Consider the following 21,998-nt stretch of genomic DNA (forward strand, 5'->3'; position numbering starts at 1 on the left):
GTTTAAATCGAATGTTAACATATTGCTGGCATTCTTTAGCCCTTGCTTGTTGTTTCTCAGTTCAGTGCTGAAAAGGTAAATTTAGTAGCTACCCCATGAGATTTGAAAAATGTTCCCTTAGAGAATTGCTTGGTGGTCCAGTGGTTAGGTCTGCGCTTTTGCTGCTGAGGGCGTGAGTTCAACCCATGGTTGGGGAACTAAGATCCTGTAAGCTGTATGGCGCAGCAGAAAAAAAAAGTTCTCTTTGAATAACTTGTATAATTTGCCGCACGTGCAGCATATGAAGTCAAGTGTTTTTTTAAACAAAAGTAAAATAACTTTTATTTCTGTTACTCATTTGAAGTTTTATTTGTGATTAAACTTAAAGTAGGAACAAGATATGTGGCTATTAATAATAATGATAACTAACCCTTATTAGTTACGCTTGTTGAGCTTTTACTGTTGCCAGATGCTGTGTTAAATGCTTGAAGTCTTCCCAGCTCCTCTATGGGTATTTTGCTATTATAATCCTCATTTCACTAATGAAGATTAGAGGCACAGAAAAGTTGAATAACTTACGCTAAACTTCAGGGCTGATGAGTAGCACAGACTGTATTTGAACCTCAGAAGCCTGGCTTAAGTCTTCATACTTAACTCCTGTACTGTGCTGCCTTCTAGATCAGTAAGCATATCAGGTAAAAATATCAATAGGATATTATCAAAGGGATATAGATACGTATAAGGAGAAAATGGAAAGTAGGGGAGAAAAATACGTAATATTTATGTGGTGCCTACTTTGTGTTAAACACTTTACAAGACATCCTAATCATTCTAAAGTCCATCCAGGTCAGGTTTTACTACCTCTGTTTTTTCATATGCAGAAGCTAAGGCATGAAGAAGTGGAAGAGCTTGCCTCTGATCACCTGCAGGTTGCAAACTCTGGATTTGAACTCAAGATATATTTTTTGAAGGACTAGAATATATACTTCTATTTTCTATCTTTTTCCGTCTTCGAGAAGAATTGAAATCACTCGATATCACCTTCATAATCAGAAATTTCGAAACAGAATGGAAAGGGAAAGTACTGAATTATATCAAAGTGGGAAGTTAGCATTGCTATCAAACTTTTTTTTAAATTAATTAATTTATTTATTGACTGTGTTGGGTCTTCGTTGCTACGCATGGGCTTTCTCTAGTTGCAGTGAGTGGGGATTACTCTTCATTGTGGTGTGCAGGCTCCTCATTTTACTCTTCATCGTGGTGTGCAGGCTCCTCATTTTGGTAGCTTCTTTTGTTGTGGAGCACAGGCTCCAGGCGCGTGGGCTTCTAGTTGTGGCACACGGGCTTAGTTGCTCCGTGGCATGTGGGATCTTCCTGGAGCAGGGATCGAACCCACGTGCCCCGCATCGGCAGGCGGATTCTTAACCACTGCGCCATCTAGGAAATCCCAGCATGGCTGTCAAACTCTGAACATTATAGTTCCAGTTACAATGAAAAGGAACTTTTCCCCAAACACCAAACCTTTTTTGGTATTTTGCTTTGGAAAATAAAGTTTCGGTGAAGTTACTCTTGGTCCTCTCACTGCAGGGTCAGGCAGGAATCTAGGTTTAGTCTAGGCATGGACCGGTTTTGCCAGAGAATTACTATTCTTTACAGATACTGTACATTCTGTTGTGTAGGCAAGATGGTAGGTAGAAGAGGGGAATGTTTAAAATGCTCGAGCACAAACTTTTTAATCGTCTTAAGAAAGCTGGTCTTATTAGATATGTATATGAAAGTAATGAACATGGACTCGGGGGGATGCCTACCGAATCTTCTTACTTAGACGGGTTATCTACACCTATCGGTTTGAATTGGTAATATTTTAATACGTATTGTTCATAGGCTAACTAAAATAGGTGCTAAACACCTGATATTAGTATTATGTTGTATGTCAATTACACTTCAATTAAAAAAGATAGCATGCTATTAAAGATTATAGTAACCCCCTTAAAAAATTGGGCCTAAATTTCAGATGCCTTTAATCCTGGGCAGTAGAATTTGTATTTAAATGAATGAGAATATCTTCATTTCAGAGAGTTTAGTGTTACTAAGGTCTCTTTCATATCCACTCTTGGCTTGTCACTTGGCTGCCTGATCAGTGTTAAAACGAGATATTATCCCATTTCAATCAACGTTGTTGAGTCCCTGAAATGGATAAGACTGTCCTAGAGCGAATCATGGGGGAGGGTATCAGAGTTAGAAGTTCAGGCTCTCTAGAAGCCTCTTCTCTCATGGATATTGTTTATGATCTTCGAGCTTAAAAAAAGAAAAGAAAACAACCTCTTTACCATTCAGAGCTGAGATTTACTTTTCTGTCACTTCTCTAGCCTATTAGTGGGAAGTTAGAATTTGATTTCTCTGAGGATGATTATCATTGTCTTTATTTGAAACATCTCTGCCTTTTGTGATCTCACCCTGTTTTGGGTTTACTGTCTTTGAATGTGAAGAAACAAGAAATGGAAACACACAGACTTTCCATCAAACGGGATGAACCCCCGGGGCACCTGTCTAGTGGCTTTGTGCCTCTCGTGAGTTTACAGGAGTCTGCCTGGAAGAAGGCAGGGCAAGCAGTGTTTCACGTAGCTCACAAATCCTGGCCTCTAATTACTCTCCTGAGATCATTTGTACTTCCTGGCCCACCTGGGATTGGGGACTTCATTGTTCTAGTCCTGAACCTTTATCCCTTGAGAATAAAACCCACGAGGCCCTTTGGATGGATTTACCATGGCTGTTCCCAGCTCACCCTCTCTGGAAACAGCAGTGATTTCAGCTGCTGCTGGTGCTGTTTGCACGAGGCCAAAGGCCATCGCCTCTTCTCTCTTCCCATCTCAATTTTTTCTGTCACCTCTGTTACCTGAAATTTTAGAAGTATTACACACCTTGTTCAATGAAAAAGAATGATGCTGAACAGTTTTAAAACATCCTACCCTTTATGTAAAAAAGGGAAAAATTAAAGTGAACATTTGACTTTGTCTAAGAAAGTCTGGAAGGATACACAGGACACTAATAAAAATGGTTATTTGCTTATGGAGTAAGCGTGAGTTTCAATTTGAACAGGTGAGGGACAAGGTAAGAGCCAGTGGGGGACAGGGAGAAAGTGAGATTTTCTGCTGTTTCTTTTATACTTTGAACTATGAGAATATGCTTACATCTAAAAATTGTCTGTTGACAATTAACTTTAAAAAGGTTTTCTTCTGAGACAATCTCTGTTGTCACATATGTGCGGAGTCTAAAAAGATAAAGCAAGTGAATCTATATTAAAAAACAGAAACAAACTTACAGATATAGAGAACAAACTAGTGGTTACCAGTGGGGAGAGTGAAAAGGGAGGGGCAGATAGGGGTATGGGATTAAAAGGCACAGACTACTATGTATAAAATAGATAAGCAGCAAGGATATATTATACAGCACAGGGAAATATAACCATTATTTTTAACAACTTTAAATGGGGTATAATCTATAAAAATATTGAACATCCATGTTGTACACCTGAAACTAATATAGTATTGTAAATTAACTCTACTTCAACTTTTAAAAATAATATAGTTATATATGTTTGTATTTGCATAAGCAGTGAAAGAATACACAAATGACCAATAAGAGCAAGACTTCCAAATGTATATTACCTGTACAAAATATTAAATTAATATTTTAAGAAAATTTAATGCCATGAATGAAGGACAACAGAGCTGTGATATACAACTGTTTATATATTTGTCAGAAAAAGAAAAAAAAGATCGTGTTCTGTCTCATGTCTTGAAGGAAAGTTGGAAAGCATTGCAGCTCTCTTGGGAAAGTTGAAATCTTTGTAGTTATCAACTCAGGTTGGAGAATGCAAGTGGCCGGCTTTTGCTTAGACACAGATTCTAAGCATGTGACCAGAAAACGTTTGGCCTCGTTAAGTCTCAGTATCCTTATCTATTTGAGAGAGATAAAAATAGTTGATTAGCCTGTCTTTCAGGGAATACTGGGAGGACTGATGAGAAAACAAATACTAAAATGCTATCCAAGCACCAAACAGACGATTACTATCAGGTTTTTGAAGGAAATTGTGTCACTGATTTCCCAAGAGGAAGAAGGGACTGTAGACATCTTCCTCTTTTTTAAGCCTTGAGGGGGAAAAAGAGGGTCTGTGTAGTTCTTCTTTCATATTTCTGCCTTGAAAACCTGGAGACTCTTTGGGCTCTGCTGGAAGCAGATTTAGTATTAAAAAGCATCTATTTAACACCATTTTGATTAGTTAGCGCTTTTCACTGCTGATGAATAAAAACAGGGAATTTATTGGTTCACTTAACTGAGAAGCCCAGGAGCAAACAGCCTTCGGACATGGTTGGATCCAGGTCCATAGAAGCTAAGATTAGGAATACAGACTCCTTTTGAGTCTGTGTTCCTCTGTGTTGGGGTTTTTTTTTTTTTTTTTTAAGTTAGGCTCTCCTCTTATGGAGGCAAAGTGACTGACTACTAGCAGCCCTGGGCTCCTATTCAGCTAGTTTTATACCAGGGTGTGTCCAAAATTATCCGCACTCTGGCTGTAGATCCAGAAGAAAGGAAATGCCTTCTTTTCCTATTGTTGCACCAAAATTCTTGGGCCTGGGTCTCATTGGTACACTTCGGACACAGCCCCTCTCCGAACCAGCACCGATACCAGGGAGATACTGGGCTTTAACTGGATAAGCCTGGGAACCCTGGAGCCCAGGGATGGGGTTAGCCTCACACAGGTAACATGGACTCAGGGAGGGGGAAGGTGGTTCCTCAAAGGCTAAATATCATGAGGGCTGTTTCTAAGATAAGTGGAAAAGGTAGAAAAGGGCGCTAGACGTGCCTCCCCTCCCTCCCTGCAAAAAACGAAACAAAACTGAAGCGCACACAGTGTCTACTCTGTGCAATGTATTGTTTCTGGCATTATGGAGAGGAAATGATACACAAGACATATCTCATAGGCTTAGACTAGAATGAAGTGAATGTGCAGCTGTGTACACATGTAGCAATAAAAAATATAAGTACTATAACAGCAATAATAGTAATAGCTAACATTTATTCAGTGCTTTCTAGATTCTAAATATTAGTCTAACGTTTCTTTGTTTTAACTCATTTAGTTTCCAGAAGAACCAGAAAATAGCAGCTATTATTCCATCTTGTAGATGAGAAAGCTGAGGCACAGAGAAGTTATTTAAAAGTGCTCTAGGGATTTCCCTGGTGGTCCAGTGGCTAAGACTCTGTGCTCCCAATGCAGGGGGCTCAGGTTTGATGCCTGGTCAGGGAACTAAATCCACATGCCACAACTAAGAGTTTGGATGCCACAACTGAAGATCCCAAATGCTGCAACTAAGACCTGGTGCAGCCAAATAAATAAATAAAAGTGCTCTAGTTAGAAAATAAACTTACGGCTACCAAAGGGGAAATGAGGGGGGAAGAAGATAAATTAGGAGTTTGGGATTAACAAATGTGCACTAGTATATATAAAATAAACAGCAAAGACTTACTGTATAGCACAGGGAACTATATTCAATATTTTGTAATAACCTATAATGGAAAAGAATCTGGAAAAGAATACGTATATACTGTGTGTGTGTGTGTGTGTATCTGAATCACTTTGCTGTACACCCGAAACTAACACAACATTATAAATCAACTGTACTTCAGTTAAAAAAAAAAATGCTCCAGGAGCATAGAGAATTATTATGGATTCTACCAGCCAGAATAGTGAGATCACCGTGCTGGGGGTGCTGTTTGTAGAGGACTTCAAATTCTAGCAGGATTTCACTGGAGAGGAAGAGGGAAACAGCCTGATTCTAGGAGCAAGAAACAAAGGAATGGAGGAGAGGTGGTGCAGGAAGTGTTTAGGAAATGGCAAGAAGTAAAGGTTGACTTTAACTTTGGGCTTGTGTGAAAGTGAGATGAAAAAAAAGTGAGGGGAGGAATGGTTCTTTGGGACCAGTTGTAAAGCTGGGCTGCTGCTCTGAGGAGTTGGGCTTGTTCTGGAGTCTGCAGGGTTTGTGAGTAGGGGAGTGGCGTGGATAAACAAGAAAAGGGCCAGACCCCTGAGTGTTCTGAGATGGAGATGCTGGCTTTGTTTCTCTGCCTGACATTCTTGGGATGTTTTGGAAGGTTTTTGCAAGTGTCCTGTTGGGTGGCATTTTAGTGGTTGTAGTTCTTTGAATGATTTAGCTAAGCCTTAGTGAAGGGTCTTTTAAAAAGGAGACCATTTCTTGACATTATGTTTTCTGTAACAACTATTGAGGAGAGGTAAAGCAAAGCCAGGCTCTTATAGAACACTTTCCATGCAAGACAAGCAGGTCTCTGTTTCTGTCTCTATTTCACAGTAAGGCCATTCAGTACGCAAAACCAAGAAGATAACATGGTCCGCTTCTTTAGTGGTCTCCTATTTGCTCTTCTATTTTGTTCCGACATTAAACGGTGTTAGAATCGAGAATTAGGACTCTCTTTCCTCGCCAAAAGAAAACACAAGTGGCTTGTTGACTGCAAGATTTACTCTCACAGATACTTCCAGAGTAATATAAAATCTTGGCCATGCGTCCACAGAAAGGAGCTGGCGGCATATACCCCAGCCTCCTCTCCTGAATGCAGGCTCCGTGCCCAGAAGGACATCATAAATCACGTACAATTTATGTTGAGCCCAATCATGTGCTACACCCTCCTAGTTGGCTGGTGTCTGTCCTCTGCGTGCTGTGACCTCCCTTCTAAAGAGCATACAGAGACGTCTTCAGATGAGCCACAGGACAGAGCTGAGCATTTTCCCTTTGGCTCGCCCAGCTGTGCAGTCGAGGGGGGAGAAGACTGAAGACTCTTGTTCTTAGAGCGTTGCCACAGGTTTGCTTGCTCTCTCCTAGTTTGGATATGGGGAAGGGGCAGAAAATAAGACCGTTATTATTGTTAGCCTATTTTCTTTTTTTCTTTTCTTTTTAGCCTATTTTTTAATCCATTTTTTTCAACAAATACACATTGTTTCTGAGTGCCAGTAACCTGCAAAACACTGTTGGGGATGCAGCAGTCAAGGAAACAGTTTTGGTTCTCACGGAGGCTACACTTACACGTAGTTAGTAGGTGCCATGTCGGAGGTCAGGATGCGGTTTGCAGGTTAAGAAGAAAGATTAAGATCGGAAGAGGAACAAGCTATTCTCCATCAGGTGTGCAGGGAAGGGACATCTAATAAGGTGACCTTTGAGCAAACACTTGAAGGAAGTGATGGAATGCGCCATATGGGGTCTGAAAAATTGCATCCTGGTAAGGCCAGAGGCCACCAGGCAGGGGTTTGGCTCCAGCCAGAAGCAGATGGGGCCGAAGGGGCTGGAGCAGAGCAAGGCGGGAGGGAGTGGTTAGGGGAGGATCAGGTTGGGGGAGGGCCTCCCGGGAGTGGGAGCGGGGCCATCATAGAGACCAGCAAAGGAGTTGAGGTGTTATTCCATGTGAGATGGGCAGCCACTGGAAGTTTTTGGAAGATTGGTCCTTTTCAAATACTTGGAAAACCAGAGTATGAGCATGAAGTCAGGAAAACGGGGCACAGTGAGTGCTTCCTTCAGTTAGAAGAAGGTGAGCTGTTGTAATCAGGATTGAACTGTCGGGACTTTAATTCACCCAGGGTGGGGAGTGAAACAGAAGTCACGGTTTTGCACAAAGAAATGTTGGCAAGGATGTGGAGAAAAGGGAACCCTCTTCCACTATTGGTGGGAATGTAAAATGGTGCAGCCACTGTGGGAAAGAGTAGGGAGGTTCCTCAGAAAGCTAAAACTACAAATACCATATAATCAGCAATTCCACTCCTGGGAATGTATCCAAAGAAAATGAAAACAGTAATTCAAAAAGGTACATGCACCCCACTCTTCATAGTAGCATTATTTACGATAGCCAAGATATGGAAGCAGCCTAAGTGTCTATCAACAGATGAATGGATAAAGAAGATGTGGTATATATTTATAATGGAATACTACTCACCATAAAAAGAATGAAATTCTGCCATGGGCTTCAGTGGACCTAGAGGTTATTATGCTTGGTGAAATAAGTCAGACAAAGAAAGACAAATACTGTAAGTTGTCCCTTATATGTGGAATCTAAAAAATGATGAACGAATATAACAACACAGAAACAGATCACAGAAAGAGAGAACAAATTAGTGGTTACCAGTGGGGATAGGGGTAGGGGCTTAAGAGATAGAAACTACTGCATATAAAAGAAATAAGCAATAAGAACATATTATACAGCACAGGGAAATAAAGCCACAATTTTGTAATGACTTTAAATGGAGTATAATCTATAAAAATATTGAATCACTGTGTTGTACACCTGAAACTAATATAATAATGTAAATCAACTATATAAATTTTTTTTAAAAGGAAAAAAAAAGAAATTATGGTTTTGCTTGGCCTTGCTGTAAAAATCACACATGCTTTTTCAATTAGGATAAAAGTGAGCGACCATGAGCCATTTACTCACCTGGCAACAATACTTTTCATGGAGAAGCCCAGCTATTACATTCAGTGATCTATGTCCTGCTAAGTCTCTTCCCCAGCAAAATTCTGGGTGTGCTACAGCTGTGAGTGAGACCCCCAGCATTACTGCCGTTGTTGCACAGATGAGTGTGTGAGCTTCAGAGTGGAAGAGCAGCTGGTGGATGCTTGGGATCAGATTCTAGGGGGCTTCCATGACCCACTTTGCTCTCAGGGGACCCAGAGTCACTCTTGTGGTTTTCCACTCGCAGGTGACTTGCTCGAGTCTAGAGCTGTGCGATTTTGGCCCCATATGAGGGATCAATGGGAGGGAGTGCGATTTTGGCCCCATATGAGGGATACCTTCCTAAAAGTGAGGGGGATGGAGAACTGGAGAGGACTCTGCCACAAAGGGAACCTCCTGAAGACCTCTGAATGTCTTCAGGCAGGTGAGCACATCTCAGGAATGTTCCTGAAAGGACTCTTGCTTTGTGTGGCATGTTGGACTAGAATGACCTCACAGATTCATTCCAACGCAAAACACTTCTGAGCCCGTGAAAAAGTGTCCAGTGAATGTGTTCTGCAAACAGACAGACACTCTGTAAACACGAGGCACATATTTTAGAAGATGAAGAGTGAGATACTTGTTCTGGGAGCGCGGTGGTTGGAACTTGGTGCCCTGGCAGCATACCTTCCATGCTTAGCTGCCTGCAGTTTGTTCCCCTTGGCCCAGGACACAGTTATCTGCATTATGTGTTAAAAATGCCCTCAGCCAAAGACCAAACAGATAGCCAAAGGCATTTTCCTATCAGGGCCCCTTTACAAGAGGTAGAGCAAAAGAACAAAGCTGTCGGGTTTGATTCTTGGCAGGAAGTGAAGCTGCCGCTTCTAGCTCCAGTATTTACAGGGAGAAAGAGGCGGGATTTTTAGCTGAGATTAAGTTAGAATTAAGGCAACGGAAAACTTAACACTAAAACTAAAGCATCCTCTGGGACCCATAGTGGAGAGGCAGAAACAACAAGGGAATACGTTCCGGGCTCTCCGATGATTTTTTTTTTTTTTTTTTTTAAGTTCAAGTGTGAAAGCTTTTAAAGGTGCCCAAAGCAGAGATTACAGAATGGCATTGATTAATCATCCAGAATCACCCAGTATTCAAGCTGGACGAGCTGTCCTTTAGCAATCATTGAATCTCATCCCTCAATTTACAGATAATGGATGAGAGGCCTTGGAACTTGAAGAGTTCCCAATACCACACAACTGGTTATGGAAGTTCTGGGACTAGAATCCAGGGCTTCTGACAGCTATTTTGTGTTTTAGGCCACTTTACCAGAGCAGCAAACACTTAGAAGCTCTGTTTCCTAAGAGCCAGGGGCACACAGCCACAGTGACTGTGTTTTGAATTAGTAGTGCCTTCAGTTTCCCAGGATGTGGCCTCCTCCCGTGCCCCGTGACGCCTGCAGCCTCAGGCTTCGTGCAGCACAGCTGGGGGTCTCTGGGCCCACCCCCAGGAATGGGGGTGGAGACCCCCTGCTGCAAGAGGTCTCAGAGGCCTGCCTCCTCTCGGAGCCCCAGTCAGGCACGGATGGGTTGTACAATCTGGCGAGACTGTAATGGTCAGGGTCCTTTTGAACCCCCTGCACAGTCTTGGCAGTGCCCCAGTGTCATTGTGGGTGTTGTTGTTTGGCTTCCTGTGCTGACCAGGGTTCTCTCCTCTTTGACAAAAGCCTGAACACACTGAAGCTGCCTTTAAGTAGCAGCACTCTTTTTACATAAAAGAGCTCCGGTAAAAGAACAGCTTCTGCTGGCCCCCCACACCCAGTTATCTTTGTCTGTGAGCTGTGGCTACTTGCTTCCGGAAGGGGTGGTGGAGAGTGGGGGTAGGTGGGTGACCTAAAGGGAGGGGAGGTCCTGTGTGTGTCTCCACATGAACCCATGATATGTTCCTTATTGTTCTTTTGACCTTTCATTCGTGTACTCACTCATTCATTCATTCATTTTGTTTGTTTACATTCGGATTCTAACCAAAAAAAAAAAAGTTTGACAGCACTTAGAACAAAGAGTGCACATGGGCTATACATAAAATATAAATGAAGTCAGGTCTCTAAGAAGGAGGAAACATTTCATCCATGAATCGTCATATGAAATCTGTGGTTAATATCAGGCTTTTCTCTGACTTTTCTGGCAACCAAGATACATAATTCCTAGTTATCAGAAAGGGGAAAAAAATCCAATTTCTTCAAGAGAGACTAAGTGTCGCTGTTTTGAGGCTCATGTCATTGCTTGATACAAAGCTGCTGGTCCAAGGCACGTCTCTCCCTCCCCCTACTCCCTCCCCAGTGTCCTAGCTTTAGGCCACCTGGAGCACCCCCAAAAAAACATGTTCTTAGTATGTGTGAGAATGTCACTTGGGGCAGTGAGGTTTCATTTGGGTCTTGAAATTATGTTGTCTAGGGTGACTTTAGGATTTGCAGAGTGTGAAGCCAGGAGGAGGAATTTAGGGAAGGTCAAAATCTATTCCCACTGTGGCTACCCACTCTCCACCAATGAACCTTTCCTTCTCCCCAAAGAGCCCTAACTAGATCCCTGCTCTGGTGCTTTGTTAGGTGTCAAGGTGCTTTCTTAAACAGGATATCCAGAGGGAATAGAGTTTGGCAGAACGCCCTCTAAGGACTGTTGGCTCAGAGGATTAGAAGATGGTATGACCCTGTATTAACTTCACGCACCTTCTTGGCTCCTGAAAGTGGGGAATGGAACTAGTGGTTATAGAGACATGTGGGGTTGGGAACTAATCTTATAGACATATAAGGTGAATACTACTGAAGTCCCACCCTGAACTCCTAAGCTCCATTCTGAAGTTATACCAGGAATTTAATTTCTTCCAGAAGAAGAATTTGTGTTAAGATTTCCATCCCTTTACATGCTATGAAAACAGATAAACTCCATCCTCCCAAGATTTGGGATTTGTCAGGGGATGCACTAGAACACTCTAGAACTTGTGAATATGGCAGGGAAAAGAATTACAAAAATGTCGGACTTTTGTAATCGATGGTGTGAGAAAGAAAACGCTAGAAAAGTAGCTCCTTCTGTCCAGGATTCAGATGAGTTACCTGAGTGTCTACTGAAAGTTTGCTTTTCATGTAAGCATATATATCCTCTACATACATTGCACATTCATAGAAACCTGTCTTTTAGAATGCATCATTGCTAAAGAAAGGAGTATTTCAAAGTGAGAAGTAGCTTTGGTGCTCCGTAGTTGATATGAGATAATGTGTCTGGATTCTTGGCTAAATACCATCATTTGGAAGATGAGGCACAGTGGCTGGGCTTCGGTTGTGGGCTAGTGTCATTTGCCCTGTCCTAATTATGTTGATTCCAATCACGTGGTTTGCTAGGCAGCTAGAAAAACTGGGGTTTGAACCCTCAAGTGAACAGAATGAAAATGCTCAATTTTACTTGGAATGTTTTTCATAATTATTTTAAGCGATGACTTGATTCTTACTTGTGCTTATTCTTTTTAAAAGTATTAGAAAGGAAGATTTCTACAAGACAAAGTAGAGAGGAGCTGATAAGAAGGGGAGTTCTTAAGGAATTGCCTGATCAAGGTGAGGAAATTAATCATACCTTTAAAATAATTTGATCCTTCATTCTTTGGTCTTTCATTTTCTTTTGAAATTTAAGATGATCATGGTCTTTGGGAGATAAGGTACCACACTCTGAGAATCTTGCTTTAATTCAGAATGCCTTTGTGGGCTGCCGAGAATCTAAGGTTTTCTAGAGAAGAAATTCAATGACCTCTTTGGTGAGTCCTTCACCATATGTGACCCTGAACCTAAAGCTTTACAAAGCTACTCCATGGCAGGAGATACAGATAAGATACAAATGCTTACATGATTCATCCTCTGTTCTTAAGCGTCATTTTGTCTATACAGGTAAACTCAATTGTTTGAGTAAATGCAAAGTTTTAGCTCCGCTCAGGCCTTTTGTTTCTTAAGTATACTAGTAAAAGGAAAGAGAGAGTAAAGAGATGGTAAATGGACCTCTCATCCTTTATACTCTATAATACACTCAAATGTACAGTAAGGCATGCATGGGGCAAATTAATCTGTTCTATGCGTTCTCTCAAGTAATTTTCCCAACATTGTTCTCTTTTCATTTCTTTGAGTCTAGCTCTCTCTCACCTTTTCACTAACAATTATTATTTCCAAGTGTTTTTTCCCCTACTTCTAATCTTCTTCCCTTTTTCCCTCTATTGTCTCAAGGGGGAATCTTGTTCAAAAAGACGAGGATTAGATAGAAACTGAGATAGACCATCAAAAGAAGATACCAAGATTGGTTGTTTCTCCAAATAATACTGAACAATTTTCATTGCCCCCAACTACTATAAAACTAAAGGAAATTTTTGTTACAACATTGTTGACTTATCTCGTGCCTTTCCTCACCCCACCCCCTGAACATTTACAGGGGTAAAATATTATTGTGCTTTTATGGGCACAAATAAAATGCTATTATTTTGGAACTGAAATAATAGTACTTCCCTTTTCCTGCTATATGTTCCTTGCAAAGAGATTAAGCTCTTTTGGCATTCACTATTTATAAATCTAAATAACACGCTTTTTCCAACATCTGAATATTCTAGAAGGAGCTAGAAGGTGCTTTACTATTTTACTTCTGCTTCAAAGAAAACAGGGAAGCCTGGACTGAATAATGCTATTTTTTCTTGATCCCTCAAAATTGTAGGTACTTTACTTCAATTTCTGGCCTATTATATTGACTTGTCTCACTCCATTTTATGAATGAACTTTAGGTATTCCCTAATTTTCTGTTACCTGGAAGCTGTTCATTTCCTGCCTGGGACTTTTAGAAATAAAAAATCCTTAACATTTTTTACTTGAAGGTGGGCTTGCAGTAACAAAGTTTGCCTCTTCTCTAATCTGCCCAGAAGTGGCAGAGAAGTTATATGTGTACTAAAAGCTCAGCACTGGGTAATCACCTTTACAGGGTGGGCCAGTGCACTTGTTTGGTATCCTTTATTTGAAAACCATTTTAAAGAAAGAAAAAAAATGGAAAAATTTATGATCAAACTATTAATGAGTATTAGAGACTAAAGTTCCCTTTTTTTATCCAATTAAAAAAAAATGTAGCTAGAAAAGCATTTACTTTTTCTAAAAACAAGTGGGAATTGGTTAATTTAAAGAAATGCTTAGTGTTGCTTGGTTTTTATTTTGCCTAATCTCTTAAACTATTTGCAAGATGTATTACAATTTCTTATGTTTACAGAAATCTAACTCTGTTGTGTCGTTTTATTTAACATTTTCAGACTGCACGTTAAAAGTTTTAAAACATAAAATAACAAAACAGTCTTTAACCTAACCATAGTGTAGTAGGTTTAATGTTTAAGAAATCAATTACTGAGTTTTGCTTTCTGAGTTTTGTATGGTCCCTGTATAGAATTATAGAAATTACCTTATGCTTAGAAGTTCCAGATAAGGCTTATTGTAAGTAGAGTCCTTCCCCTTTTTCAGCCAAGGGCTGGAGAAAACAATTTTCTGTCATTTTTCCAAAAACAATTATCTTGAGAATTTTGGTCTGTTTTCAGCTCTAGCCAGAGACTAGAAGCTGCTGAACTTGGTGACAACCTCCTCTCTTCTGCCAGTGAAGGTTCATTCTTTGCCTTGATGTTCTTGACCTTGACTTAGGTCTTGACAGGGCTTGTCAATTATGCCCTTTATTCTGTGAGCCAAATAGACTTTTAAAATCCCGCCAGCTACCCTAGGTTTGACCTTGTCCCATCCCACCGCATACCTTCACTCCCAGCTGTTATTATTCCTTTTAGATGACCTTTTTTATGCCAAGATCTAGCTTCAGTCTAAAAATTCAGTGGTTGGCCTTCTCTCCTGAGAAGTCCATGGACTAGTCCCAGTTTAGTCATCTTCTGGTTCTTAACTTTCTTTTCCCTTAGCTTTAACATGAAGGCGTGTAGATATTTTTGCCTGCATACTGGCCTCCTTTCTTTTTCTCCTGTGGTGTCCTTTTTAACCTTCTATTGTTACATGATTTTCTTCTTGCCTCTGTTAACTGTATCCCCAGTGCACCAGTTTACCAGAAAGAGGGAAATCCCTCAAACACTGTCATGCGTCTTATTTAACCACTTATTTCTGTGTACTTTATCTCTTGGTTCACTTTAAGCTTAGACTCTTGTGTGAGTTTTCTCATTCTTTTGCATACAAATGCTCCTGTAAGACTTGGAGTGACCACATCTTACTGTAACCTGCAGCCTGGCCTCTAGCATCTTGTCTTACCTACCTTTGCTGAGCTAATATTTTACTTACATACATAAACTATATTAAGGACTTAACTTATTTTAATTCTAATATAATACACAAAACTAGAAAACCTTTTCAATACACACACCAAGTAATTAATAACTTCAGTTCTCCTCTGTTTTATTCTTGAATTCCATATTTATTATAAATGTGGCTTTTTTTTCTATTATTTCCTGTACTTTAGCTTTATTTCATACCTCAGAGTAAGTAGCTTTCTGCATTGTTGACTATTTCTATCATGTGATAATCCAATTTCTTCTTGTGCCACAATTATTTAATTTTCTCTCTAGCTTTTGTGTTCTGAATTTTAAAAATTGGTTATTTAATCTACTAAAGAATTTTTAATGTAATAATGGTTGAAATAGAATTAAATTGTCATTAACATGATTTCAACATGTTTTTATTACCAACTAAAGTCATAGAAAGCAAAGATAAATTTATATTTGGGTTACCTAAAAACTGAGGATTTTTATATAAAGAAGTAGTTTTCTATTTTCTCTGGAATTTTCCATTCTTATTTTTTATTTTTCTGAATCTAATACCTGGACATTATATTGTGTCTCTCCTCCCTCTTTTTTTTAATAGCAAATTTCTTGGGATCCAGTAATAAAAACTAAGAATCTTTTGTTTTCTTTTTGGTTTGTCATATAGTCTTTTAAAAATTACCTTAATTTTATTGAAAGAGTTAAGATTTACTTGTAATGGTACTTACTGCCTTCAATTATCGTCTATTTTGGTTTTATACAGAAATCAGATTACAGGTACTTGGAAGTTATATGACTAAGGAGCAATTGTTTGTTCATTTTAAGTATGACATAATTTCATGATATGTTTTTTACTTATTAAAATGCCATGCTTGTTTTTGTCAAAAAGGCCAATGGATTTTATTGTTGAGCCAGATCAATTCAATCATATTTAATGAAAAGTTGGGAGATAGTCTCTGTTTTAGAATGATTGCTAAAATAAGATTAATCAAAATTGCAAAAAATCAACTGTAATCATACATTCTTCATGTTTGCTAAGTAAAAACTTGAACTCATTAATTTTTCTTACAATGGTAGCACAGCTTCTTAAAATTTTCCTGATATTGAACTAGGGTTAAATTTTCAAGCATCACTGAATTAAGAGTTTCTGTAAAATCTCTCTCACTTTAAAAACTCCTAGGAATTTATAAACCTTCAGGGATGTTAAAAATTAGTTTTTCGTGATTTAGATAACATTAAATTTTAATTTCAGTTGTGATTTTTCAAAAATTCCCCTGTAATTACTTTTTTTTTAAATATTTTTTCCTGTTTTCAAATTATTATTAGCCCAACTTAAAGACTTTGGTCAGCTTTATGTAACAATGAGCACATTTTAATATTTCCATAAATAAGAAAATGAAAATACAGTTAGCCTTGCTGCCATCTTTCCCTGAATAGAGTAACAGTTATATTACTGTGTAAAGTTGACATGTCATGGATGTAATATTCTGGAGACAGTGGTGCTTGGAAATGTTCATATTCTCCCACTAATCGTTTGTATGTGTAGTTGCATTTCATGTTATTTGTGTATTTGCATTCACCTTGTGTTTTTGGTGCTTGTTAAAAATGTTTATTCCATTTTTCAGATTCCTCCTTTTACCGTTCAGTTTCTGAATGACAAAGAGACTCCTAAGTATTGACTTCAACCAAAACTAAGTCCAAGAAGAGAGGGATTCTGCTGCCCAGGGGTATCTTATAATTAGGTTAATCGTTCTTAACTTTCTTGAGATGGCGCCTGGATACCACCCCCCCAAAGCTGCTTCCCCCCAAGACTAAGAATTTTGTAGCTCTTTCATTTGAACAAATTACTCAGTAAAATGTGGTGAAAACATTCCAGGATGTATTTGATTCCCAGGTCTGAAACATAAACCTGAACCCTACAGTCCTAGTAACTGGAAAAACTGGGTTTTAAGAAAGCCATCAAGTTAGACATCTAGGTGTTTCTCTCCCCATTTTTAGATGGAGATGTAACAGTTAACTTTGAAAATTCAAACGGGCACATGATACCCATCGGAGAGGAATCTACCCAAGAGGAAAATGTAGTAAAATCTGAAGAAGGTAATGGCTCTGTAGCTGGAAAAGCATCACCTCTGGAGGAAAAGGCAGAAGATAAGAAAGGTAAAATCAAGAGAAATCCCATATTCTTTTACAGCTCAAGGTTGAGAAACAGATCTTAGGCTGCAAATAGTGACCCTAAGACCAGCAGAGAGGAGTTCTGCAAATACAAAGAGAAGAGAAGTGATAACTAGCAAAGAGAAATTGGATGGTTTCCTCACTTAGATACATCCATTTTATAAGCACATCATTTAGTGTTTTATTAAAGAAGGCTAATTAACAGTAAGAATCAGAGAGAGTGGGTTCTTCTGTCATTAGAGATGTCTGGGAATATTATCCTTTCCTTGGGAGCTTTTTCTCAGTATCTTCTTTAAAAACAACAACAGAAAGAAAGCCAGTGGTCTGAACATCTTTCTCTGCTGGTTACTTTCAAATTTTATCAGCTCAGCTTGGAGGAATAGCAAAACAAAATGGCTCACTCAGTCCAGTGTTGTCTCTTTACAAGTGGGAGCTTGGCTGGTGGCATCCACACACCCAACACTGTAAGTTCTGGTCCAGGTTCAGACGTTTTTGGGAGACCCAGGAATAGTTTCCAATAATGCCAGGGATTTTGGTTGCTGGAGTGGCCATAGCCTCTGCTCCAGGATTTGTCTGTGCAATTGGAAGTTTCAAAATATGCCAGAGGCAATTATGCCATTCCCAGAAGGCTTCTTTAGAGACTCTGGTTTCCAGGGTGAAATACTGTGGTAAATTGCAGAACTTGCAAAATGCATTCCTATCAGGGACCCCTGGAACATTCACAAGTTCCTAGTCACTGACTGAATGCATCTCCATACCATTCCTATCACCATTGCAGGAACCCCAAGCCAGTTACTTATGCAAACCTGAACTGAAACTCCCATAAGGTAAGGATTTGTTGGGAGATTCTAGATGATTTCCTGCAGCATAGAAATTAAGCCTCAGGAAATAGGTTATTTTTCCATAATGCCTGCCTCTGAGTTGAATGGCAAAAATTTATCAAACCTAGTTTGAGCTCTCTAGGCATTTTGAGAACTCTTAGAAACTTCTAGAATGAAAGTTCTCTTCCTCTGTTCTTGACCCAAATCCTCCAAAGGCAAAGGGAGCAAAAGAACATTTGACAGACATTATAACTTAAAATCATCTTCTTGGAATCTCCATAACCCCTTATTATTTGCATATAAATTAGCCTTTAAAATTTTTAGATGCCTCTGTTAATGATCTGTTGGAAATTTATTATTTTTGCTTTATTCACTATTAAGTATGGTACTCATGGGGCTTTACTTAGTCTTTCCATTGAAGGACTCTGGTTGTGCTTAAGAAAACTGATGATGAGAAATTAATGAACATTTTTAATGATAATATTCCTGGAACATAAGAGAAAACAGACCTGAATAGATTTTAAGACGTTTCAGTTGAAATGCAGTGATTTCTTTTTTTACTTTTTTTTTTTTCCAGTCCAACTGTCCTGTCTCACCACACTGTTAAATTTCAAATCCATCTGTGCTTTGTCCCTGGTACAGCCTTTTCACGTTCAAGAATCACATCCTTCATTATGTAACAGTGCCATCTCTAGTGCTTGCCTGGTCTGTGTGGAATCTCAGTCAGTGGACTGGACAGACTTCAAAGGACGTGTTTCTCTTATCAGCCTAATAAAAAGTTGCTGACAGTTTTATGTTAATTAAACTAGCAGGCCTTGATGTTCCAAAAAGATGGCAGACTTCATAGGTTCATGGATATTTGAGAGATGTTTTTGTTTTCTTATTTTTTTCTTCGGATTAGTACGTTCAGGGTTTTTTGGTCAAATAGGGTCCGAGATAGCATCTTGCTTGGCTAGTCTGCACGTAAGGAGATGGAAAGGCTGGATGTGGTGCCACAGCACTAATAAGACAGGAGCCTCCCTCTCGCTGTGTGGACAGTGCCCCCGCAGGAGCTGTGCTGAGTAAGGGGAAGCATATAGTATGGATACCACTTCCTGACAGTAAAAAGAATGTCACTGCTGACCAACCTCATGTAGTATCGTGTTAAATAGAAAATACCTTATAAACAAACCATTCATTGCTCTGGAAAGACACATTTAATACTGAAAACAGCAGCTTACTATTACCTCTGCTCCTCTTCTGATCTCGCTTCTTATTTGAGCGTACTACCCTGCAAGTCCACCCACCCGTGTTCTCAGTTTATCCTTTATTTTGAGGTGCAATGTGCCCCTTCCTTTTGCATTAAGTCAACTTACCCAAAAGCTTCATTTCATCTGTTAATTGGTTATATTCACAAAACCACATTGCTTGCCATTTTAGATGCTCATATCTCTCTCTTTTTTTTTTTTTTTTTGGCTGCATTGGGTCTCTTCGTTGCTGCACACAGGCTTTCTCTAGTGGTTAGCGGGGGCGGCTCTTCATTGCGGTGCACGGCTTCTCAGTGTGGTGGCTTCTTTTGTTGCAGAATGCAAGCGCTAGGCACGTTGGCTCAGTAGTTGTGTCACTTGGGCCCTAGAGCGTGTGGGCTTCAGTAGTTGTGGCATGTGGGCTCAGTAGTTGTGACACACGGGCTTATTTGCTCTGCGGCATGTGGGATCTTCCTGGACCAGGGCTCAAACCTGTGTCCCCTTTATTGGCAGGCAGATTCTTAGCCACTGTGCCACCAGGGAAGTCCCTCATACCTCATTTTAAGACAGCATGTCAGTACTTTAATATTTGAAACATAAGTGTCAAAGAAAACAAAACAAATGGCAGGTGGCCTTCCCATTGCTCTGGGGACAGATTCTACCTAGGACACGTGGTATTCCTGGGTCTCCCGAGAGTACCTGATTCTAGAGTTAGTGTGGTGGTCCTGGACCTCTTCTGCTTAACACTTGAAACTTTTCTCGTAATGGCTTTTGGGCCTCTTAGTGTCCCATTATTCCTTTTCAATAAATATATGAGGCAGAAAAACTGATCTTCAATCTGTTAAATATAACTTGGTATTACATATGAGCAATCTGAAAAGTATCTGATATCATTTCTATTGAGTCATTGTAGAGAGCTTTCCGTGAAGTAACAACTCACTTACATGCATTTGTTCCCCACATGAGCGTGAAGGTCAGCCATGGGGGCCAGGGAAAGAGTGCACCATGCATGAGAAACAGCCTTTGCCTTCAAGCAGATTGGGGCCTGTGTGGAGACCAGCATGCACACAGGCAATTGCAGCACAAGATGCAAAGTGCTCCGGGAGGCCCGAGGACAGCAAACCAGGGAGCTTGCAAGGGGGACCAAAACTGGGTCTTAGAAGAAGATATTTCCAAACTGAGACCTGGAGAAGATAAGGAGGAAGCCTTCAGGTGAAGGAGAGGAATGGGGGCAGGAGCGCATTCTAGGCAAAGTGAGGGCCACCCGCAGTTCTCAGATTTGGTGTAAGTGTTCTTGGACTCGACTCTCCCTGTGGTGGAAGGAGGCAAACTTGGAAGTGTAGTCAGCAGCTCGCCTCCAGACCATTGTTGGTGAGATGTAGTATCCTCATCAAGCCAGAGTACATAGGCAGGCCTTTCTTAACCACCTCTTGAAAAAATATTACTCCTCTACACCATCAGTTTATGTCTTTTCTTCAGATCATATGGTAATTGTAAAAAATACCTCTTGACGTTTTTCAATATCTCCCAGATACAAGAGTTCGCTTCCTACGGACATGTGTGTATTAATAACTATCAGCTGATCAGTTACATTCACTGAATAGACATAATGTTTAGAGCATCGTACTTGATGGGATGTAAAATTTCAGACAGAAGGTGTTTACAATGTAGTCAGAAGAGCATCCTGTTTGCGTGCATGTGCACGTGTGCGCACATACACACTCACGTACACCTGTTAGGAATCCCTGCCAGGTAGACATAAACGTTGACCATGTGGCAAACACACACACATAATTGATAGAATTTACAGAGGAAGGAGCATTGGAGTGTGCTTGTCCAAGAGCAACCAGAAGTTTGCGTGTGCTGTGTACGTTCTCAACCCAGTAGGAATTGTCATTTCCGGCTGTCATAGAGTGAACCATCTCCTTCCCAAACTCAGAAGCTGGATTCTTTGGGATATAACTTCAGAATTTAAAAACCCTAGGCAGACAGAAAAAAGATCTCGTCAGTAATATGCCATGAAGGCAGAGGATAAGAGATGTAAGGCTTCATAGCAGGAGAGAGAATTAAGGTACCAAATGGTACAGATCCCTGTGGCTGGCTTTCACCATGGTGGGTGTTATCAGTGGATCTCTGTTATGCTAGGGGCTGAAGGTACAAAGATGTACTTCAAGAACAGGCCTCTAACCTAAGTCAGAAGACTAGCAAATCAATGTACATTTGTATGTTTTACATTAAAATAAATGTTTTCAGTGACTATCATTTTGCATTGTTCTGAACCCTGACTCTTCTGGTTCAGACCTGGTGGGTTAGGAGAGCCACTCCTGTATGATGGATGCTAAGCAGCTTAGTTGAAGAGATAAGATATATAAACAGAAAGGCAGACATACAAAAGTAGCCTCTGATAACTGTTGACTAAGTAGCTCAGATAATGAGTGCTTTAAGCTCAGATTCAGGAGGAGTCCATTTGGGCTGCAGTGACTGGGGTGGGTTGCATGGCTGAGGGTAGGAAGAGAAAAGTTTTATTCATTACATACTGAAATTTAAATCATTTTTATGGTAGTTATATATATGGATTGATGGGGATATAGAAAAAAAGGGGAGGAGTCTGGGATGAGACATGAAACAAATAAAATGTGATGCATTCCAATATTAAAATCCTTTCTTGGTCATTTAATAATAAAAGAATGTATTCAGTAAAGGCTTAGTGTTGTCTTCACACTGTCTTATGTTTTTTGTTGTGCTCCATTTTTAAAGAAATGCTGCTTAGCTCTTTTTTTCAATAAATTTGTTTGTTTGTTTATTTATTTTATTGGCTGTGTTGGGTCTTTTTTACTGTGTGCGGGCTTTCTTTTTAGTTGCAGTGAGTGGGGGCTACTCTTCGTTGTGGTGAGCGGGCTCCTCATTGCTGTAGCTTCTCTTGTTGCGGAGCACGGGCTCTAGGCGTGTAGGCTTCAGTAGTTGCAGCACATGGGCTCAATAGTTGTGGCTCACGGGCTCTAAAGTG

The 21,998-nt window shown here is 40.0% G+C and overlaps 1 protein-coding gene across 4 annotated transcripts in view; it reads left to right on the plus strand.

The window, feature by feature from the left end:
- The window catches only part of PHACTR2 (phosphatase and actin regulator 2), a 270,043-nt gene that overhangs the window by 195,807 nt on the left and 52,238 nt on the right, over positions 1-21,998 (plus strand). For all 4 annotated transcript variants that reach the window (XM_057738536.1, XM_057738539.1, XM_057738537.1 and 1 more), the window contains exons 3-4: positions 11,987-12,067; positions 16,771-16,929. In XM_057738536.1, the coding sequence (XP_057594519.1) occupies positions 11,987-12,067; positions 16,771-16,929 (240 nt within the window). The remainder of the gene's footprint in view (positions 1-11,986; positions 12,068-16,770; positions 16,930-21,998) is intronic.

This window comes from Hippopotamus amphibius, chromosome 6 (assembly GCF_030028045.1).
Source record: "Hippopotamus amphibius kiboko isolate mHipAmp2 chromosome 6, mHipAmp2.hap2, whole genome shotgun sequence".
NCBI lineage: Eukaryota > Metazoa > Chordata > Mammalia > Artiodactyla > Hippopotamidae > Hippopotamus > Hippopotamus amphibius.